This window comes from Manis javanica, chromosome 5, assembly GCF_040802235.1.
Source record: "Manis javanica isolate MJ-LG chromosome 5, MJ_LKY, whole genome shotgun sequence".
Classification (NCBI taxonomy): Eukaryota; Metazoa; Chordata; class Mammalia; order Pholidota; family Manidae; genus Manis; species Manis javanica.
The window spans coordinates 12,366,045-12,388,709 of NC_133160.1; the positions used below are offsets into that span (position 1 = coordinate 12,366,045).

Here is a 22,665-nt window from a genome sequence, read left to right on the forward strand (position 1 = left end):
CTTTCAGATAAGTTCCTCAAAGTAGAATAACTGGGTTAAACAGCACATGCTCTTTTAATTTTATTAGATATTGCCAAATTGCATGGAAAAGCCTCCTAAGTTTCTTGAGAGATTTTAAAAGTTTCTCCTTCTGTTGACTGAGGGAGATGATCTAAGAAGTTAAGAAGATCCTATAACTTCATTTTAGATCATTTGTGTCATACGTAAATATTCAAAAAGAAAAAAAAGGCTGTAAGCAACCACTACTGATGGGTCTTTTCTCTGAGCAACCCGAGGTTCAGACTGTGCCCTGAGCATTGGCAGACTGCCCTGAAATCATCCGCAAATCGTGGGGGCTTCATAAAACTGTTAATGCATGTCAGACTGGGCTGGAGGCTGGGGGCCGGGGGTAGAGAGGCACATCAGGATAGTGTAGCCAGACAATGTAAAGAGTGAGTATGATCCGTCAGTAATATATAAACCTCTTGAGTTGGGAGTTTGGAACCAAACTACTCAAGGAGATCCTGGATAATTTCAAAAGTGGAGTTTTTATGGGAAATTCTAAGAGCGTGCCCGAGTGTGTACACGTGTGCACACCGAGTCACACATGCATGCTTGCATGCCCTTCTTTTATAACAGACACTGGGGAAAAGACGCAAGAGACCTTGGTTATAGCTGACAATTATTTATGTCATTAGATTTTATGTGAGCTTGTTAGACACACAGTAAAAACCATCTCAACCACTTATTGTTGAACCTTAGACCAAGGGATAAATGAAGAACAGGGGGAAGCAATAAAGGAATATTTCAAAGAGACACAATGAACCTTTGTTTGCTCTCAACAGGGAACAAAGATGGCCTTCCCGCATAGCCCAAATTCTTGGGAAATCTTTGGAATTCAGTTCACCACTGAATTATAGATAGATAGGGGCATCTACTTGAAGATTTCTCACTCATATTTCCTCTCTGTAAAGAGTTTGGAGAGACCAAACTGAAAAGCAGATGGTAAAAGAAAAAGAAAATTCAGGATTATGACAAAGAAAAGTTTGTTGAATTTCATACTCTTCGAAGAAAGCAATTTGGAAGTTGTCATATAGGTACTATGTAATTCATTCAATACTCTGTGATGAGATCACAATAACCAAAACCAATGCTTGAGCCCTAAACTTCCTTAAAAGCTGACCAAAAAGAACTTAGCTATGTTGTCTTCATTTGCGACAAAGCCAGTGGTGACTACTCGGTCCCCAGTGATGGGAAATACAAGGGCTAAAAGCAACAGCTGCTCCAAGAACCTCAGTAAGAAAAGAGGTGAGTCCTCACTATGATTCTTTTTCTGACTATCAACAATGAATATTTATTGAATTTGTGTCCACATACCATCATGCCAGCTTAGCTTCTACAAAGCCCCAGAACATCAGTATGTGTCAGAAAAGAAGAAAACTGAACAAAATACAGTGACAGTGACCTTATATTTGGATGTTCTAATTTTACTGCTGTCACATCACTTAATGTTGATTAGCCTAAACCACCTCATAAAAAAGACATGTGCATAGCAAGCACATTTATGGAATGAATGAATGAATCTCCAGGCTGGTGAGTTAGTTGCTCAGGGATATACATCACCAAGGGGCCAGGACATGGACTCTCTCACTGTTGCATGTAATCTAGGGGGGATCCACAATCTAGGTTGTGGATACCTGATATTTAGAAACCCCTCCAGTGTCTCTGATGTCTTCTTCTGGGTACAGTGCACCGGGTTTCTTTGGGAAACCACGTCTCCCTCACTCTCAGTCCATGTGGCCTGGGTGGGGCTGACCCCAAGCAAGAGCTCGGGGCTGTGGGCATGAGACCCAGGTCTGCTGCCCCATCCCAGCATTATCTCCCACTGGCCACAGAGAATGGTTTGAAGATAGGCAGGTGACCTAAGTGGGGTCAATGGCAGCATTACCCGGCGCCTCTGCAGGATCTGTTAAGAGTGAAGAACTCTCTCCGAGGAGTAGATCAGCAGGCAGGATTGAATCCTGGAGCAGCTGGTGGCCATCTTTGCCACCACAGGGAGAGAGCCCACTTGAGAGTGAAATGAATCCACGAAAATGCAGAGGTAGAAGGAAGAGAGAGACTGAGTCCCAACATTATCTTCTGAACTCCTGGACTTTTTTTTTGCTTGAACTAGTTTGAATTGCATTTTCTATTTTTGAAGTTAAAAAAGTCCTGACTAACTGCTGTGCCATTGAAAAGGCACACGTGTAAAGATTTTTGAAGGATTCTAGAATTCCTGGTGACTGATTAGAGAGAGAACAATGATTTGAAGGCCTCTGCCCTTCTGTTCCCAAATGGATTTTAGATAATATAGTCTCAGCTGTGGATGGCTAGTGGCTATGGAGCCCTGCAAGCCTGGGTTCAAATCCCAGCTCCACCAATTCCTAGCAAGTTCCTTAACACTCCTCATTGTTCTTATCTGGGGAAGATGGTAACTGCAAACATGTTGTGAGGACTATGTATGACTGTCCTCATGAGGATTATGACTTAGTTTTACATATTTGTGTGACTATTTGATTCCTGTCTGCAAAGAGCAAGTCTATACTGCACTTCATTTTATTTCCCAAAAGAAGGAGTGCCTGTAAAACAGCAGGTGCTTCACAAATGTTGATTCAGTATATAAATTAGTGGTTAGAGAAGACTACACAGGCATGTGCTTGGCACATAGTGGATGAGCAATGAATACAAGTTTCCTTTCCTTAAAGACCAGGGCCCACAAGCTCCAGTGCCTGCATGGGCCAGGCAGCTAGTAAACCGGAGGTAAGCTGGCTAGATGTGGAATGGTGTGTGTGGAAGTGGGGCAGACGTTACTCAGCTCCAGCTAAGTGTTGTCACTTACAAATGTGGACCTACAGAGACCAGATCTCCTTTCAAGAGAAGGCGGAAATTAGAATTTTTAGGAAAAAAATTCTGACTTTTAAACAGGGGTACAATTAAATACACACATACACACACACAGAGAACAGGTGAACAAATATATCTGAGGTCTGGATTTAGCCCTTGGGTGGCTGGCTCATTACAACTAGGACCTATGTCCAGTCTGTCCTTCATGTAAGAGCTCAGCCCACAGCTACGAACTTCCATGCGACACTGAGTGTACATACCGCCAAGCAGCTCAGAACTCTGGCTAGGGGCGTTGTGAGATGCCTCCTGAAGGACGTAGGTGGCCGTGGAGAGGGGTGAAGGGCAGACGCTGCTGGCCGGGACATAGGGAGTGCTGTAGGACGAGCTGTAATACTGGGAGTACTGGCTCTGAGGGAAGCCAGGGTAGGAAGGATAGTCCTAGAAAGGGAAACACACAAGGCTGTGAGTGTGGAGGCTTCTGTCAGCCCAGCACAGGCTGATGGCGGCAAGTGGGCTGCTCTCCTGTGACTAATCTCTCTCCCCATTGGAATAAAAGCCCTATGAGGGCAGGACTTTTCCCCAAAGCAAAGCTGCAAGTGCAAGCAGAGCAGTTGGGAGGCAAAGAGACACCAGCTGGGGAGTGAGGAAGCGGGATACTGAAGGGAAGAAGGGAAGGAGCCAGTCCAGGGGCTTCTAAGTGGGGACTGGAGTGAATTCTCTTAGGGAAACACTGGGATGGAATCAAATGCACATCTCAGAACCCTCTTTCCAGGGGCAAGGGAGCCAGGCTGTTTATACACCAATTCCAGCCAGTCTTTGTTTGAGAGCTGCTCCCAGGGGGTTTTCATTTCCCACTGTAAGATAAATTCTAACCAAAATAAGCAGGCGACGAGAGGCAACAAAGGGCCGGGCAGTTTATTTGAGCGCAATCCTGGACGATGTTCCCTGGTCTGGCTAGTCACAGGCTGGGGAAGTCGCGCTCAGCAGGGCAGGCAGCGAGTTTTTAAAGAAGGTAGGGGGAGGCAGGGCTTAGATTTACAGCAGCGCGTGGACTGGCTAGCCTAAGGCACATTTTTCAGGTTGGGAGGGGGCAGCAGCCGGGGACTTTGGCACGTCGTCAGTGTCCGATGTGCTCACCCCTCCCTCCAGTGCCTCCAACCTTCACCCACTACTTCCTGTCTACCCTATATACTGGTTCTAGGGAACACCCTCGGGCCCAGGGATGCAGAGACTGGTGGCTGGAGGTCAGCAGGTGCGCATGAGGGACATGGCGTGGCCCTGACAGCGTCTGTGCTGATCACTGTTGGATCAGTGCCCAGTGCCTGGAACAGTGCTGGGCACAAACAGGCACTCAGTAAATGCTGCAAAAATTGATGAACAAACAAACGAGTAAAAAGGACCACATACACACATACCCAGGAGACTAGATGCCATTTTAGGTTCATAAGGGGTGCCAATACAGCCACACCCCCATTAGAGATCCAGAATCTTCTCTGAGGGAGTCTTGGAGATCCAATCAGAGAATGCCAATCCTCTTACCAAGCTTTGCTTAAACCAACCAGGTATTCCAACTCCCCAACAATAGTCGTCATTTCAAATCTTCTGCCCTATCACCTCCATAAACCGATGCTGCTCAACCCTGCAAGGGACTCAGGGAAAAATTCAGCTTCCTGGGCTCCACCCCAGACCCACAGAATCAGAATTTCTGGGGGCAGCATTTAGGGAGTCTGGGTTTTTGACAAGCTCCTATGGAGAAGTGGACAAACACCCAGAGTGAAGAACCCACCTTAAAATGTACTGTTTTATTTACAAAGTATTTTATCTATGTATGTCCTATACTGGAAGTAATACAATAATGTCTGAAACAATTTTCACATACTTTAAGGTTTATATCATTTAGATTCTTTAGCTCACTGAGGAAGAAACAGCGTGATCCTCATATTTAAATATGTTACATAGTCCATAAAGCTGATCTACTCTGGGGTGGTTTTAACACTAGCCTGAAATATGGTACCTTTTGTTTTGCAATAATTTTAGACTTATAGGAAAGGTGCACAAAGAGTACACAGAGGTCCCATATACCTGCAGTGGGTTAATTTTTGATTCACTCTCTGAGTGAAATTGAGAGAGTCAAACCATTAGCCAGCATTATTTATCTTTACAGGGTTGACTTAGTTCAACTTAACAAGCATTTACAAAGCCCCTACTGTGTGGGGGGCACTTGACACTGGGCTGCAGAGTTGAAGATGATGTCATCTGATTTAATAGCCACTGAGTATCTTGGGCTCAGGTCAAGATGTAATGTATAATAACATGTAGGTCCTCTTGGAAATCTAATAATTCCAATTTCTCTGCCTCTACACCGTATCTTTCCAATGGCCTTTTGCACAATCTGGCTTCTATGGTCTCCAAACCCAGAGAGGAAGAGACTGGATTTCTGGAGTGGGCTCTTGGAGTGCCCTGATTAAGGGGGATTATTTAAGCAAAGAATGGAGAAACAGCTGGTGGGGAGCCTTGTCTACCTGGTGCACACTTGCAAATCCGGCTGCGTTGGGCAGTCCGTTTGCTCCTTGATAGATCCCCGCCGAACCTGCAGGAGGGAGGAATGGGTACAGATGAGTTCTTACAGCCAGAGAGGGATGGGGAAGAAGGATGCAGCAGACAGGGGCGGACTTTGAAGGCTGACAGGCTGGAATGGAACCTGGCACCCGGGCAAGTTACCAGATTTCTCTGAACCTCAGTTTTCTCAATTAAATAACAAACTAAATAACCCCTTCGTCAAAGGACTGTGGAAAGAAATAAATGAGACAGTGCATACAATGCAGAATCTGGTCTTTGATAATTAGGTTTTAAAAAAATTATTTATTTTATTTTAATTTTAATTGACATTTATTTTAAATGACATAAAATTTACCATTTTAACCATTTTTTAAAACGGACAGTGTTGTGGCATTAAGCATATTCACATAGTTGTACCACTGCCACCACCATCCATGTCCAGAGATTTTTCCATCTTACGAAACTGGAACCCTGTTTCTGTGAGACAGTAACTCCCCATTCTCCTCTCCCCTCAACTCCTGGCAACCACCAACTACTTTCTGTCTCTACGAATCTGAGTATTCTAGGGGCCTAGATAAATAGAATCACATAGCATTTGTACTTTTTTGACCGGCTTATTTCATTTAGCATAATGTCTTCAAGGTTCATCCTTATGGCATGTGTCAGAATTTCCTTCCTTTTTAAGGCTAAACAACATTCCATTGTATGGCTAGAACACATTTTGTTTATCTGTTCATCCATCGATGGACCCTTGGGCTGCTCCCACCACTGGGCTGTCATAACTAACGCTATGAACATGGGAGTACAAATGTTTCTTTCAGACCCTACTTTCAATTCCTTTAGATATACATCCAGAAGCAGAACTGTCAGATTGCATGATAATTCCATTTTTAATTTTGGGGAGAGCTGCCATCCTGTTTTCCATAGCAGTTGCACCATTTTACACTCCCAGCATCTCAGTGGACAAGGGTTCCAAGTTCTCCACATCCTCACCAACACTTATTTTTTATTTTTGTGGGTTTTTTTTTTTTGACAGTAGCCACCTTCAGTGGTGTGAAATGGTACATGAATAAACTGAATGGTAAACTGAATGAATGAATGAATGAATGAATGAAATGACCTTATCTCTCTGAGCTTCAGTTGCCCCATCTAAGATGGGATAAATGACACTATTACTATTACTAGTAGAAGATGCTATTTAGTGAATGAATGAGTAAACGAATGAACAAGTGGGGTGTCATATAAGATAGGGTGGTCAGGGAGGGCCTCCCTGAGATGATGTCTGAGCTGAGACATGAACGGTAGGGAGAAGCCAGTGATGGAAACTTCCTAGGGGAAAAGTGTTCATTCACAAATACTGAGTTTGTAGACCGTAACATAGAGAGCAGCATGGCAGGTTAGAGGAAGAGAAAAATGCCAGTAGGGCAGGAGCCCAGGGAGGGAAGGGTTGGCTAGAGCAACAATGGTGAGCTGGTGCCTATCAGGTGCCATTCTGAGCTCTTGGTGGGGAGAGTGAGGCACAGGAAAGCTAAGCAGTGTGCCTGAGCCACACAGATAGAGTGAGTAACAGCTGCTGGGGCTGCAAGCAGCTTGAGTCTCCGTCTTTAACATGACACTATCCCACTCTTGGCTGCTTTTTAAAACTGTTTTTTGGGGTAAAATTTATATACTCTAAAATTCCTCCATTGTGTCAGTTTGACTATTTTCCTAAGTGAATTAATATAATTGTGCAAATATCACCCTAATGCAGTTTTAGAACATTTCCATCATCCCCAAAGTTCCCTTGTGCCAGTGTGCGGTCAACCCCCCATTCCCAATCCCCTGCCTTGGGGCAGGCACCGATCTGTTGCTGATTCTACAGTATTGCCTTTAGAAATGGGATCATACAGTAGGAGCTTGCAATTGGCCTCTTTCCCTTAGCACAATGCTTTAGAATCTCATCCATGTTGTAATGTGTCTCTGAAGTTCATTCTTTTTTGTTGTTGAATAGTATTCCATGGTATGGATGTACTGCCTCCAATTTCTGGCTATTATCAATAATGCTGCTAAAATATTTGCAAACAAGTCCTTGTGTGGATATATGTTTTCATTCCTCTTGGGCAGATCCCTAGGAATAGGACTGTGGAGTCATGTAGTAAGAGTGTGTTTTACTTTTTAAGAAATGGCCAAACTGTCCTCCAAAGTAGCTGTGCCACTTTACATACCTATCAGCAATGTATGAGAGTTTCCGTTTCTTCAGCACTTGGTATTTTTGGTCCTTTTGTTTATAGCCATTCTGGTTGGTATGTACTAGTATGTCATTGTGGTCTTAAGCAGCATTTCTCTAGTGGCTAACCGTGTTGGACATCATTTCATGTGCTTATCAGCCATTCATGCATTTTCCTTGATGAAGATCTATTCAAATCTTTTGCCCATTAAAATAAAGTTAGGTATGTCCTCTTAAAATAGTTGTTAAGAGTTCCCCATGTATGTAAGAGTATTGCCCATATATAAAGGATACAAGTCCTTTATCATATATATGATTTGTAAATATTATCTGCCAATCTATACATTGCTTTTCATTTTCTTAATAGTGTCTTTTGAAGAGCATAAGTTTTTCAGTTATTCATTTTTTTCTTTTATGGATCTTGCTTTTGCTCTCCTAGCCGAAGATCATAAAGATTCTTTTCTGTTTGCGTCTAGAAATTTTATAGTTTTAGCACTTACGTTTAGGTTCATGATCTCATGTAAGTTAATTTTTGTGTAGGGTGTGAAATAAGGGGCTAAATTAATCTTGTTGCTTTTGGATATTCAGTTATTTTAGCACAAATGTAAAAACATTTTTCCTTCTCTCCATTGACTTACTTGGCACTTTTGCCAAGTATTAATTAACAATAAATGTAATAAGAGTTTGTTTCTGGACTTCCTATTATATTCCACTAACATATCTCCCCTATACCAATTCTATCCTGTCTTGATACTGTAGCTTTAAATATGGTACGTTTTGGAGCCCAGATATAAACCAAGCATATATGGTCAATTAATATACAATAAAAGAGCCATGGGTATACAATGGGGGAAATGACAGCCTCTTCAACAACTGGTGTTGGCAAAACCAGACAGTTACATGCAAGAGAATGAAACTGGATTATTGTTTAACCCCATACACAAAAGTAAACTCAAAATTGATCAAAGACCTGAACGTAAGTCATGAAACCATAAAACTCTTAGAAGAAAACAGCACAGAGAAGACAAGTAGTGATTCTATAGCATCTTACTATGCTGATGGACAGTGACTATAATGGGGTATATGGTGGGGACTTAATAATGGGGGGAATCTAGTAACCACACTCATGTAAGTGTGTATTAATGATACCAAAAAAAAAACAACAACAAAGAAAACCTACATCCAAATCAAAAAAGAGGAGAAAACATAGGCAAAAATCTCTTGAACATAAATGTGAGCAACTTTTTCCTGAACACATCTCGGGCAAGGGAAACAAAATAAAAAATGAACAAATGGGACTACATCAAGCTAAAAAGCTACTGTACACCATCAGCAGAACAAAAAGGCATCCTACAGTATGGGCGACTATATTTGTAAATGACCTATCTGACAAGGGGTTAACATCCAAAATATATAAAGAACTCACATGCCTCAACACCCAAAAAGCAAATAACCCTATTAAAAAATGGGCAGAGGGTATGAACAGACACTTCTTCAAAGAAGAAATTCAGATGGTCAACAGGCACATGAAAAGATGTCCACATTGCTAATTATCAGGGAAATGCAAAATAAAACCACAATGAGATATCACTTCACATCAGTTAGGATGGCCAATATAGAAAAGACTAGGAACAACAAATGCTGGCGAGGATGTGGAGAAAGGGGAACCCTCCTACACTGGTGATGGGAATGTAAACTAGTTCAACCATTGTGGAAAGCCATATGGAGGTTCCTCAAAAAACTAAAAATAGAAATGCCATTTGACCTGGGAATTCCACTCCTAAGAATTTACCTAAAGAAAACAACTTCTCAGATTCAAAAAGACATGTGCAGCACTATTTACAATAGCCAAGATATGGAAGCAACTTAAGTGTCCATCAGTAGATGAATAGATAAAGAAGAGGTGGTACATATACACAATGGAATACTACTCAGCCATAAATAAGAAACATCCTACCATTTGCAACAACATAGATGGAGCTGGAGGGTATTATGCTCAGTGAAATAAGTCAGGCAGAGAAAGACAAATACCAAATGATTTTTCTCATTTGTGGAGTACAACAACAAAGCAAAACTGAAGGAACAAAACAGCAGCAGACTCACAGACTCCAAGAAGGGACTAGTGGTTACCAAAGGGGAGGGGTGGGGGAGAGCGGTGGGGAAGGAGGGAGAAGGGGATTGTGGGGTATCATGATTGGTGCACATGGTGTGTGTGGGATCACGGGGAAGACAGTGTACCTCAGAGAAGACAAATAGGGACTCTGTGGCATCTTACTACACTGATGGACAGTGACTACAATGGGGCATGGGGGGACTCGATAATAAGGGTAAACATAATAACCACATTGTTTTTCTTGTGAAACCTTCGTAAGAGTGTGTATCAATGATACCTTAATAAAAAAATATATAGTATGTTTTGAAATCAGGTAGTTTAAGTTCTCCAACTTTTTTCTCCTTTTTCAAGCTTGTTTTGGCTCCTGTGTATAACTTTGGCATTTACATATCAGTTTTAGAATAAGCTCATCAATTTCTATTTGTCAGAAGGAAGTGGCACCGCATTTTTCAAGTGTGTTAACACAGAATTCTATATCCAGGGAAACTATCCTTCAGGAATGAAGGGAAAATCAAGACATTCTCAAGTGAAGGAAAACTAAGAAAATGTGCTGCAGCAGATCTGTGCTGAAGGAACAGGTAGTGAAAGTTCTTGAAACAGAAAACTTAAGAACGGAAGATATGATCTTGACACATCAGGAAAGAAGAAAGAAAAAGGAAAAGAACAAAAATATGGGTAAATAAGTCTCCTCTCTTTTGTGGTTATGCTATTAAAGCAACAGACAAGATTTTTAACAATTGACTAGCACGATTTTAGGTATTATTTTTTCATATGCATTTTATAATTATATAAAATATTGAAATGGTTCCAAAGTATAATCTACAAAACAAACTATATCCCTATCCAAGGGGGAGGGGAGGGTGCTGGGCTCTAGGAAGGCAGGGGAGAAGTAAGCTATCAATCAGTGCCCTCACGGGCAGCTCAGGAGGCACAGGGAAGGGCTCTGTAATGCCACCTGGAGAGGGGCGGGACCAGGGAAGGCTTCCTATTGGAAATGACATCTGATTTAATCTCTGCAGGATGAGTTGGAGCTGCCAGGTGAACAGAGCAAGAACCAGGAACATGGCCACACCTGGGCATTCTTTGCTGATCTCCATTATGTGGGGGCTTGTCTAAGGGCCAGAAATCACAGAATTTGTCCACACCAGTGTGTCACGCTGGGATCCCATTCTGTCCTCAATGGCCTGTCCAGACACATCTGGCAGAAGGTCTAGGCCAGCCTCTTCTATTCCAGGTCTCTTTTGGGTCCTGTTTCCCATGGCAACCTTACCCGCTAAAGCTTAGGAATAACAGCTGCCTAGGAAGATTCTTGGACGCAGTGTTCTCTCTTCTGACCTTTTCATTTCTTTTGTGTCAACCTTCTGAATGACGACTTATGGCAGGTTTGAGAACAGACAGGCTGCAGGCTTGCCCCTTGGCATTCTTTCTCCAGGACAGCGGGCAGCTGAGCAAACTGCAGTGTGTCGTGGGCAGTCACAGAGCCCCTGCAGGGAGAGACTCACCCCAGGCCTGAGAGGGCCCAGGAGCAGGGGGCATGTGGCCCCAGAAACTTTGTGCCACATATATGGTCTCTGGAGGGTTTTGCAAATGGACCTGCCTTGAGCTGGAATGTTAAACACTAACTTCTAGCCTGCATCTGGCTGGTAGGATGCCCAGTGAGGGCAGGGGAGGGCAAGAACAAGAAGAGGGAAACATCCTCTCTGAAGGTGGTGGTGGCAGGTTCTGCTAGGGGCCCCCCAATATCCATTCACCCCTTCTCTCTGATATTAATAGAATATCTGCTTTTAAGCTGGGCACATGGCTAATTAGAATAAACACTAACCTTCCCCAGTTTCCCTTGGGGCTGGTGAGGCCATCCGATGAGTTCTAGACAAGGGTAGAGGCATAAATTAGTGTGTGCGACTTCCTGGTTATACTCATAAAGGGCAGGAGAGGTCCTCCCCTTCCTGTGGAAGGGGCATCTTGGATCACACAGCTCAGCAAAACGATATAAGGAGTTTGGGCCTCTGCCACATTTGTAGACCAGAACCACCGCATCAGTGTGGAATTTTAGGTAAGAAAGAAATACACTTCTTTTTGTCAAAGACATTGCTCTTTCGTGTGTCATCTGATGCATCTTTTTTTAGGGGATTGTTTGGTTATCTTGAGTTTTAAGTAAAAGTAGACTCTAAATGTCTGGCTCAGTAAAACAGTTTTTAACTGAATATTAATTAACTCATTCAACAATACATCTCCTAGTGATATATCAAATATTACCACGTCAGGCACTGTTCTAGATGTGGTGGTAAGGGGTTGAGGCTTACATTCAGACAGGAGGGACAGAACATTATCAAGTGAATGGATACACAAGGAGTTCAAATAATTCCAGACAAGTCAAAATGGAGCGGTGCATTAACACAGCCCTATTGAAATATGGCCTGCAGACTGGACCCTGCCTGCAAACTGTTTATTACCAGTCTGTGATGAGATAAATACAGAAATCGAGAGCCAGGGTATAGAAATTTCTATTGTTTGCTCAATCTGATAATAAAAAAACCAGGGCTTGAAATCTGTGAGTCTTTTAAAAAATTTCTCTGTTTTGCAATCTTTTTTCATTATTGCTATCCTCTGCCCCCATCCTTTTTGACATTTCCTCCCTACTCATCTGTCCCCAATGACATTTTAATATTACAGATACACCATATATATCTGTTTAAGTTCTTAACACAAAAAGAGTGAGATGCTTTTGCCATCACCCCCCCAACTCCCTCACTGAACCATTTTTTTTGCCCTGTTTGGGTGACACTGTCCCCACTGAAAGTGCATGTTCTGGTGATTCGTTTTTATTGCACTTTACACTAACTTGAAGAAAAGACCCTGGTCTTTCACCACAGTGAATATATGAAGTACTGGGTGATACAGCACTTGGTGGTGGGCCTAGGGGCCAAATAAAAGACACTCCCAGCACTGCAGGCTGTTATGTATAGTGACCTGTTTAATGTTGCTGTCCCCTCTCCCAGGCAGATACTGTTATTTTATTTACAGAAACTCAGTGTTGGAAAAGTTCTGTGGCTTGCCCAACAGCTGCTACTCAGCATCTACCAGACTGGCCGTTAAGAAACTATGGAAAACAAGTGCTGGGGAGGAAGCCTCACATGTTGCTGGTGGGACTATAAAATGGTACAGCCATTATGGAAAACAGTTTGCTGAGGCCCCACAAAGTTCAACAGGGCATTTGCACAGGATCCAGCAGTTACACTCCAGTGTATATGCCAATGAAGTGAAAACAGGTGTTCAAACACTTGTACACAAGTGTTCAGATCACTATTCACAACAACCAAAAGATGGAACAACCCAAATGTCCAATTTATCAGTGAATTGATAAACAAAAGGTGGTATAGGCATACAATGGAGTATTATTCAGCTGTAAAAAGGGATGAAGTTCTAATACATGCTGTGTGGATAACTCTCAAAAACATTATGCTAAGTGAAAGAAGCCAGACACCAAAGGTCACATATTATATCATTCCATTTATATGAACTGTCCAGAATAGGCAAATCCACAGAGAAAGAAAGTAGACTAGCAGGTGCCAAGGGCAGAGGTTGGGGGAGACCTGGGCTTGACAGCTCAATAGCTGTGGGATTTCCTTCTGGGGTGATGAAAATGTACTGGGAGTAGATGGAGGTGGTGGTCGCATGAATGCACGCAATGCCATCGAGCTGTACACTTTGAAATGGTTAATGGCTGATTTCATGTAATGTGACTTTTATCTCAATTAAAAATAAGGCAAAACTGCTGCTTCCCCTGCCTCCCAATTCTGTCCCCATAGCCTGTCTCCTGGATAACAGCAAAGGGAGGGTACAGAGAGGCCCAGAAAGATCAGGACGTTCCCTTTGCCACACTCCCAGATGCTCTGAGCACTGAGCCCCCAGAGAACAGAAGATATCAGAGTTTCCAGATTCCTGCTGCCACACTCTGAGCTCAGGGACCAATGCTTGTTCCTACTCCTTTGGCACCGACCTTCTGTTCCCTTTCCACCTTCTGCTTTCCCTTTGTTGGCAATATTATGGCGTCATCTAACCAGGCTGCTAATATTTCCTGCAAAGGGCTCTTCTGCATGGAGAGACATTGAGCTGGGTCTGGCAACCTGGGCAACATGCACCACTGAGATCACGAACAGCTCTTGCATGCTGGGGCTGCTTACAGTACTGGTCGGATCTGGGATCTTTCAAATGCTGTCAGTTAAAAAGATACATCCTACTGCATTGCTGCTGTCAGGAGGACTGGATCCCCCAGAGAGACACACTCTGTGTAAACTGGGATGCGAATGTGTTTACTGCACTGATCTCTGCACATGATACTGATTCTTCCTGTTTGCTCACCTATCAGAGATGACTGCATAAAAGAGTGGGTGCCCAACTGTGATGCTGGGGAACTCCCCACAAATCGGCACCAGGTGTGCAATCAAGAGGGCACTTCAGAGTGGCCTGATAGATTCTAGGGCAGATTTTACATGGTAGATTAGACAATTAGAAATCAGAGCTCTATGGATATGTTTAATGGAGAGATACTAAAGAAAACGTTGAGAGGCGTGCACTTTCTGCACATTTTCCCTTTACTTCCCTGCTGAGAAAGCACTCCTGTGGTGGTCAGTCTGATTTCACTCTCCCTTCCTCCACTGGTTACTCCTCACCAGGTAATCGCCATGAGAGGTAGAAAGTGCTTTGGGGACTAGGGGAGGAAGGCAAGTATGTCAGGGCAATCAGGACCTCTGTCAGACAGTCACATCAGGGTCTTGGACCCTGAACCAGGATCCACCGGCAGGCAGAAGAAATAGCAGAGATGAGTTATCCCAGTTAATGTGTTACAGAGTTTAGGCCCCAGAGTCTGAAAGGGTTTGAGGTACAGGCTAAGGCTTCTCAAACTGTCTGTGAAAGACCCGTTTGTAAATGTCTAGCCTTTTGGGGATGCAGATGCTGTGCATGACCAGCATGTAACTCATGTCACATGCAGTTCGCTGTGTGATTGGACAACTCCAGACCTAGTCTATGTCCCATGCTGTGAGATGAGTCTCTAATCACATGCTTGGATGTTGGGGCAATACCTAACTGCTGTGCAAGATTCTTGCTCATACTCTCAGCTCCATTTTTTATGTTATTGCAGGCCTGTAATGGTCTGTGGACTGACCTTAGTTGACAGACCAATTAAGAATTAGATTGATGTAGGTAAAATGGCTTAGTAAGAAATATAAAGGAAGAAGGATTTTCTGAAAGGGGGAGCAATCCTCCAGGCTAGAGAAACGGGGTAGGGCAAGAGGGAAAGGAAAGGAGGGGGTACAGAGAGAATGGGAATGAACAGGGAGTCCTGAGGCAGAGGGACTCTATTCTCTGTGCTCACGTACAGCTAGCTGCCAAGAAAGCAGCAATCCGCAGTCAGAAATGGCCTTGTGTGCTGAGTCTAAGACAGGCAGCGCTCAAACTGTACAGACTCCGCAGGTAAGGCAGGTGAAGGAAGGAGTTAGTGTGGCCACATGATAAATGGTGACTGACACAGAGCTTCAGCATGGGGAACAATAGCGGGTGGTGGGGACTGCAGCAAACTGGAGTGTAGAGTTTCTATCTAAGGGACGGCAGTTTGTGGCCGGCATTATTTAGCATCCCTAATTCCTTTCTCCTTGCTGGCATCTGTTCTTTCTTTCCCAGCTTCCCTTGCTTCTCCAGGATGGCCATTTAATTTGTTCTAGCCAAGAGGTTTCTGGGAAAGGCTTTTCTTTTGTTTCTTGCTGGCTCCTCCCCTGGATTATGTAAGGATATAATGGCTGGAGTTATAGCAGCTGTTTCAGCACATGAGGCTATGAACAGAGAGCAAAAGGCCCACATGCTAAGTGAAAGCATGTGAAGAACCTGGTCCTTGAAGATATAACTGAGCTGCTAAACCAATGCTGGGGTCCAGACTTCTTGCTAAATACACAATAAATGTCACTATGGTTTAAGCCTGTGTTAGTTGGGATTTTGTAATGGCAGCCAAAAGCATTCCTAACGGATACAATGCTATTCAGCTCTAGCCAAAATCTCTGTCACCCCGAAGTATTAGCCTAATATAGCCAGGGCTTCTGATTTTCCAAAAGAAGTCAGAAATGTGGGTTTGTCTGTGAAATTTCCCAATTTTAAAATGTGGGCAACAAATACAAATTAGTTGGGGAACACAAAAACAAAACAAAACAAAACAGGCAAAAACATGTTTGCAGGATGGACGTGGTCCATGGGTTTCCAGTTTGTGACCTCTAGTCTGGAAAGACAGAACAATGAAAGATCCCTGTGCCCACAATGTGGCAAAGGAACGAAGCCTCAGGCCAGAAGGAGCCCCAGGGACGACTAGGCAGCAGCCTGGGGCTCAGTGACTGAACACCAGGTGAGTCCCTGACACTGCAGCGCGCTGGCACAAGGTTAAGATGCCACAACCGTGGCCAAAATTCTGGAGAGTTTGGGGAAAGCCCTCAAGGCCCAAGATGAAGCTTTTCCACCAGCCCAGGGGAATGGTGGCTCAAAACAGAAATCATGCTGAAATGCGGAAAAGAAAGGCAGTTCTGTTTTTTACTCCCTTCGGCTCCCAGTTTGAGAGTGATAACTTCTATTCGAGAGACAGGGGAATTCTTTATGTCCCTGGATCTGTGCCTCCAATGTCAGGGAACCTGTGTGGACAGCGGCTGGCATCAGCCCATCCCCTTTGGTCATCCTGCAAAACGTTAGGTGCTACCATGGAGTTACTTCAAGTTCATGGCTCCTTTTCCTCATGAGGACACCCAAGACCTCTCTTTTGAAGGTAGTGATTCTGGCTAGTCTGATGCATATCATTTTGTCTCCACGTGTTCTCGCAAAATACGCACAGTGTTTTGTCGGTAGGCATATAATTCCTGTAACTTCTGTGTTATATTTCTGATGGTTTCTCAGTTTTTTTGCCCAGCATCAAGTTCTGAGGCTCTGTCCACGTTGCTGTGGGTACCTCTCCCCTGTCACCTGGCAGGTGTGCAGTGCTCCCTCGGGGACATTCTCTCTCTTCTGCTCCTCCTGAGGAGAGCGCCCGGGATGCCCCTGTCTCCACCCACACAACAAGGCTGCCATGAGCATCCTCAGGTTCATCCCCTTCTGGGCCAGTGTGTGACTTTCCTGGGGGTGTGTCCCCAGGAAGGGCACTGATGGGTCCCCAGGTGTGAAGACCTACTTTCCCTCAGGGCCAGGTGAGAGCTCTCGGCATTCTCACCTGTAGTGCCCATGGTTCCTGTCTTCCCACTCCCCCAACAGCGGGCATAACTCCACTTGCTGATTTCTGCCACCCTAATAGGACTTGTCTTTAATTCATGTTTCTCTGGTAACCAGTGGCTCTGCACATCCTTCTTGGGCTTGTTGTCCTCTGGGTGTCCCCCTTATTTCGAGGAGATAGTGACAGTCACCGTGAAAACTCTCCTCCCTTTCCCGGGCCAAGCTCAGCTTTAACTTAATCCAAGACCTTGGAAGCCTCTCAGTTACTGTCATTAACAGTTGGACAAAAAAATAACAAAATAATACTGAAAGCCTCCGTTTACTGAGCACTTAGTTCCTTCCCCAGGGCTAGTCACTTTACATGCCTATCTTGTTTAATCTCCACCACAACCCTAGGCAGCAGGTCCTATGAGGAAGTGGCAGAGCAGGGTTCAGGCACAGGTCAGCCTGCCTCGGAGGCCCAGGCTCCCAGCCAGCGTGCAGCCCTGCCTACCAGGCAGCTGTGGGAAACAGCGCAGGTTACTGCCTGCCTCAGGTCTTCTAGGCCAACCTGATTTCCCTGTCACCCACAGGCATGACATGTCACCCCAGGAGATGCAGAAAAAGCCTCACAGATGGTCCCAACAAACAAGCATCCCCCAAAGTGACTAGCTTTGGAATCCATCTTACCTCCTTCGCGCACAGCAAAGCAACCTAATGTAGTGGGTCCACGGCAGCACTCAAAGCCATGTACTCATTCACCTTAATTAAGTCTTACCGATGCCAGAATTAAAATCAAAGTGCTGAAAACATAGAACTGCAAGTGAAAAAGGTCTGGATATGAATTGCGGGGGTGACATAAAAAGAGCTGATATAAGAAGTAGTCAGCACATAATGTATAAAATGGAAAAACCACAGTAGGTTGAGAGAGATGAGCCTGTTAGGAAACCTCACACCCTCCAGTACCCCAACCATGGCCCAGGTTCTGGAAAGAGACAAAGCACAGATCTTCACAGGTTGCTGTCTCTGCTTTTCTTTACCTGGAATGCAAAGTGGTGAAGCCAAAGACCTGGCAAGCCATGGCCCCACCCTTTATCTGCTGTGCTCATTCATTCGGGCATTCACTTATTTATTCAGCAAGTATTTGCTGAGTGCCTACTATGTGCCAAGATTTCCACCTTGAGAAAGAGCTGGGGCCTGTCTTCTTGGATCTTGGAGCCCAGAAGGGGGTGGAAGACAACAGAGAATCCATACAGAATTGATTGTTCTCCCTGGTGACTATGGACAAATGATTGAAATTTCTAAGCCTCAATTTCCTCATCTGTAAAATAGAACCAAGTATAGTTTATTTATTTGGTTTATGGTGAGGATTCTGTGAGATAAGACATAAAATCATAGGCAGAGCCCAGTACAGAGTAAGTGTTCAATAAATGGTACTAAGGTCATTATTCTTTGTACATTACTAATCACCACTGGAGATGTCAACAATGCTGGTATTTCATTGATCCACCAGTTAAAAAAATATTCATGGGAATAAAAACATCTGGGAAAGTTAACAAACAAACAAACAATTTGGATAGGGCCAAACCAGAAGATCTGAATGAAAACAAAGGGTTAGGATTTTAGGGGACCCGGACTGAGTTCTCAGCTGAGACCAACAGGAACACATGGTCCATGAGCATGGAAGGGAGGCAGGCGCCTGTATCTGTCCCTCTGACACTCAGTCGTCTAGTCCATTTGCCATCTTACAATACCCACACATGCACCCAGAGCCCGGCCTCCTGCAGCTTTGCTCCACATGGAGTCCAGCCCACATCTGGGTTTAATCAAATTAGTTGCTAAATGTCACAATGGCCTCATTCACAGGTAGCATAAAGTATATTTAACTGGTAATAAAACAATCCACATTCCTGAGAATGCCATTTCAGATGGGCTGCCCTGTCACTGCATCTCTGCCACACGAGCCAGAATCATGCCGGGGCAAAGATGGGGGGGAGGGGGTCCAGGAAAGGCAGTGATGCTGCAGAGAGAAAGCTATCCCACGTGGGTCCGTGTGTGCTGGTGTGGAAAGGTGTCTCACATGCAGTGCTAGGTGAAAAATAGGCAAGCTGCAGAATTGTGAGTACACACTAGAGTAAACATTGATGTTTGCTCATTTCAGTTATGCATTGCGTTGATGAAGTGGGAGGGCCACTTAGAGGAGGTGGCGGTTGAACAGAAGCTAAATGGACGGGGAAGGAGTCAGCTGCATGAAGATCTGGGAAAAGGCATCTCAATCCAGCAAAATGTAATGGCCCTGAGGTGGGAGGACTGAAAGAAAGCCAGTGTGAATGAAATGGAGAGGATGGTGCAGGTGGGGGCAGGGGCAGTATGCACGATGAGATCAGAGAGGTTTTCAGGGCTCAGAGACCGGGAGTCACAGCAAGGCATTGGCATTTATTTCTGATTGCAATGGGAAGCCCCAGATGGAGGCTTTCAGGCAGGAGAATGGCATGATGGGACACAAGGCAAAGGAGTGACTGTGTGACTTCTTCAGTCAGAGCTGTGGAAACAGGTCAAGGGGTCACAATGGATCCCTAGACTAAATGTACTATTCTTACTGCCAAGGATCTCTTCTGGAGGGATTCTTGGGAATGGTAACCCATAAAGACTAGTTTCGGAGATAAACTGCACATGTTGGAGATTTTCACTCACACAGTGCCCAGGGAAAGCACTGAGGTTAGACATGCCTTACCTGCCTTGATAGGAATTTGGCAGGGATGGAATATGTGACCCAGCCTGGGCCAGTCGGTGTTATTACATTCCCCTGATCACAGGGATCGCTTCAGAGGTGTGCACCTGAACTAAGCAGATCCAAATGAGAGGGAATCTCAAGATGTATGCTAAAGAGACTGGAGCTGCTGCAGCCACTTGGCCACCATGAGGTCACTTAGTATTTACATGATTGCCCTCCTCCCAAAAGAGGTCACATCCATTTTTCACTGACCAGATATGCAAAAAATGTTTGTGAAAGAACACATGGATGACAGAATCATCATCCTTGATGTTCCTCCCCTTTCATAGATCAAATACTGTCACCAATTTTTGTGGAGATGGCCTCTTAAATACTCTGCAAGCCTACCTACTTTTCTCTGTCTCCACCACTACCAATACCTCCATACTCCTATCATCTCTTTGCCCAGGCACAGTATAGTTTCCTCATTGATTTTGCTGCATCCACCCTGACTCTGGTAAAATCCATTATCCTCATAGGTGCCCAGAGCTCATTTTCAGGTCAGTCACCCTCCCTGGCTTCCATCCCTTCACCAGGTCCACAGACCGGGTGTGATTCATCTCTTCTCTGACCTCGCTGAGCCCCACCTTTTAGCCCTGTTTTGGATTGAGCTGTGCCCCCAGAAAGATATATTCAAGTCCTAGCCCCAGTACCTATGTATGTAACCTTATTTGGACATAGGATCTTTGTGAATGTAACCAAGTTAAGATGAGGGCATACTGGATTATAAGAAGAGGGAAATCTGGTCATAGACAAGCAGAGGGAAGACTGCTATGTGAAGACAGAGGCAGAGACTGGAGCGATAAGTCTATAAGCCAGGGAACGCCGAGGATTGCTAGGAGAGAGGCAGGAACAGATTCTTGCTGCAAAGCCCTGATTTCCAGAATCGTGAGAGAAGGCATTTCTATTGCTTTAAGCCACCCGGTTTGTGACACTTGTTATACCAGCCCGAGGAGACCACCGCACCCCCCCTTTGCCTCCCTCCAGGGGCCAGAACATCATTTTAGGATGCCTGCATCCACTCCTCTCTCTGCCGGAAATACCTCCCCATAGCCCAATGCTTCTCAAATATCAGGGTGTACGGGAATCATCTGGAGATCCTGTTAAAAAGAAGAGTCTGTAGGTTCCAGGTGAGACGTGAGATCTAACACTCCCCCAGGTGACACCTGCCGGTGCTGCCAGACTGAGACCACAGCTGGAGGCCAGACCCCTCCCACGGCTGGCTGCCCCCTCAGTCAGGTCTCAGCTCAGACGTGACCCTCCCTGACCACTCCAGCTAAAGCGGTTCCCCACACCAGCCCCAATTCCAGCCACACATTACATATGACCCTGGTTTTGATTTTTTGTCTTCTGATAGCCCTTACACCCTCTGAAATCCTCTTATGTATTTTAGGTGCCCATTTATTGTTTATCTCATTCCCCCTGGGATGTAAGCTCCTTGAGATCAGGAATTTGTCTTGGGTTCACTGTTTCATGTCCAAGAGTTGTAGGCAGCCCATGGCAGGCTCTCTGGAAATAATTTGTGGAACAAACAAACAAAACAAGAATGTCTGCCTCGTTCCAGGCACTATTTCCAGCTACTAGCACAGTACCTGGCACGTAACAAACATTTAATAACTATTTAGTGAATGAATAAATCAAGAGTAAATGAGTTGACCTTGATAATAATTTCTGATTATTGAGCACATATGTGCTGGGAGCCCTGGCCTTGGGTTTTCCCAACACGGAGAACAGAACAAAGCAGGCTTTATTGTGATCCCTTTTCAATCATCTCAGCAATGTTGACTGAGCACCTCGTGTGTCCCAGTCTGTCTGAAGCCCTAAGGACGTAGCAATGGACAAGATGGTAGAAACCAGTGGCTCAGTGTAGCTGATGTCCTAGTGGGGAGGGGCTGAAAGTGAGTAAATCTGTAAGATAGTCTACGGATGATGATAGGAACTGGAGACAGTCACAGCAAGGAGGGGCCTGGGGAGCACAGGGGTAGAGCAGGGGTGGTCAAGGAGGCTCCACATTTGAGTAAAGATTTGCAGGAAGTGAAAGACCGAAGCCCAGAGAGGTCAAGCAATTTACAATTTATAACTCAGAGATTATAAGTGGCAGAGCTGGGATTCAAACCCAGGACTGAATGACTCTGGGGCCGTTGCTTTTCATCTCAGTGTTCTCCCACCTCCAGCCTGCTGGAATTTCCATGCCACTGGCAGGTTCATTAGTAGTTTCAGTGGGTATTTGATGTAATCTGGCTTAAAGTTCCTCTCCCCGTCCTCCTCCCTGTGGTCCCTTAGATGTTGTACCGGCTGCACACATGGCTCTGATTCCTCCAAGGGACAGCTGCCTGGTGGGCTGTCTCGATCACATTTTGCCATGCCAGCTGATGCACCGTGGCTATGCTGCTGTGGTAAAGCCCTGCAGAATCTGCTTTTCTAACTCCCTGGCAGCCAGCGCTCGGCAACAAGGGGACTGTCTGCTGGAGGCCAGGAGCTTGCCCTCGGGCAGACAGAGGCCAACATCTGGTTTGTAACAGGGTGGCCATCCAAAAAGCCACAGTATGGCTTCTGATCTAACGTTTCCTGGCTGTAAAGACAAGCTTCTCCAAATTGATACTTTTTTCAAATAGAGAGGTCAAGTGCTCACCAAAATGACCTCCCACGGCAATCCTTGAGCGCCTCATAAGATCACAAATCCTACATATGTCTGACTTGATGGGCAAAGAGCCCCATAAAATGGTGCATTGTTCTCAGGTACCTTTTGCAGAGGCCCTGGGCTTGCTCCCTGCGAATGTCAACTCCGCTCCTCTACTTACAAAGCTGCCTGTTTCAAGTGTTTACCATTAGGAGTAAAGTTCCTTCCGCAGACCTGTAAATTCCAAGTGGGTCCATCTAATGTACCCCAGGAGGATGTGGGAATAACTTATGCAAAGGCCACAGCTTCCCCTA

The 22,665-nt window shown here is 44.8% G+C and overlaps 1 protein-coding gene across 3 annotated transcripts in view; it reads right to left on the reverse strand.

The window, feature by feature from the left end:
• Window positions 1–22,665, reverse strand: part of EYA2 (EYA transcriptional coactivator and phosphatase 2) — a 218,334-nt gene that overhangs the window by 75,203 nt on the left and 120,466 nt on the right. For all 3 annotated transcript variants that reach the window (XM_037006250.2, XM_017667454.3, XM_037006251.2), the window contains 2 exons: window positions 5,385–5,452; window positions 3,123–3,300 (listed from right to left, as the gene is read on the reverse strand). In XM_037006250.2, coding sequence (XP_036862145.2) covers window positions 3,123–3,300; window positions 5,385–5,452 — 246 coding nt within the window. The remainder of the gene's footprint in view (window positions 1–3,122; window positions 3,301–5,384; window positions 5,453–22,665) is intronic.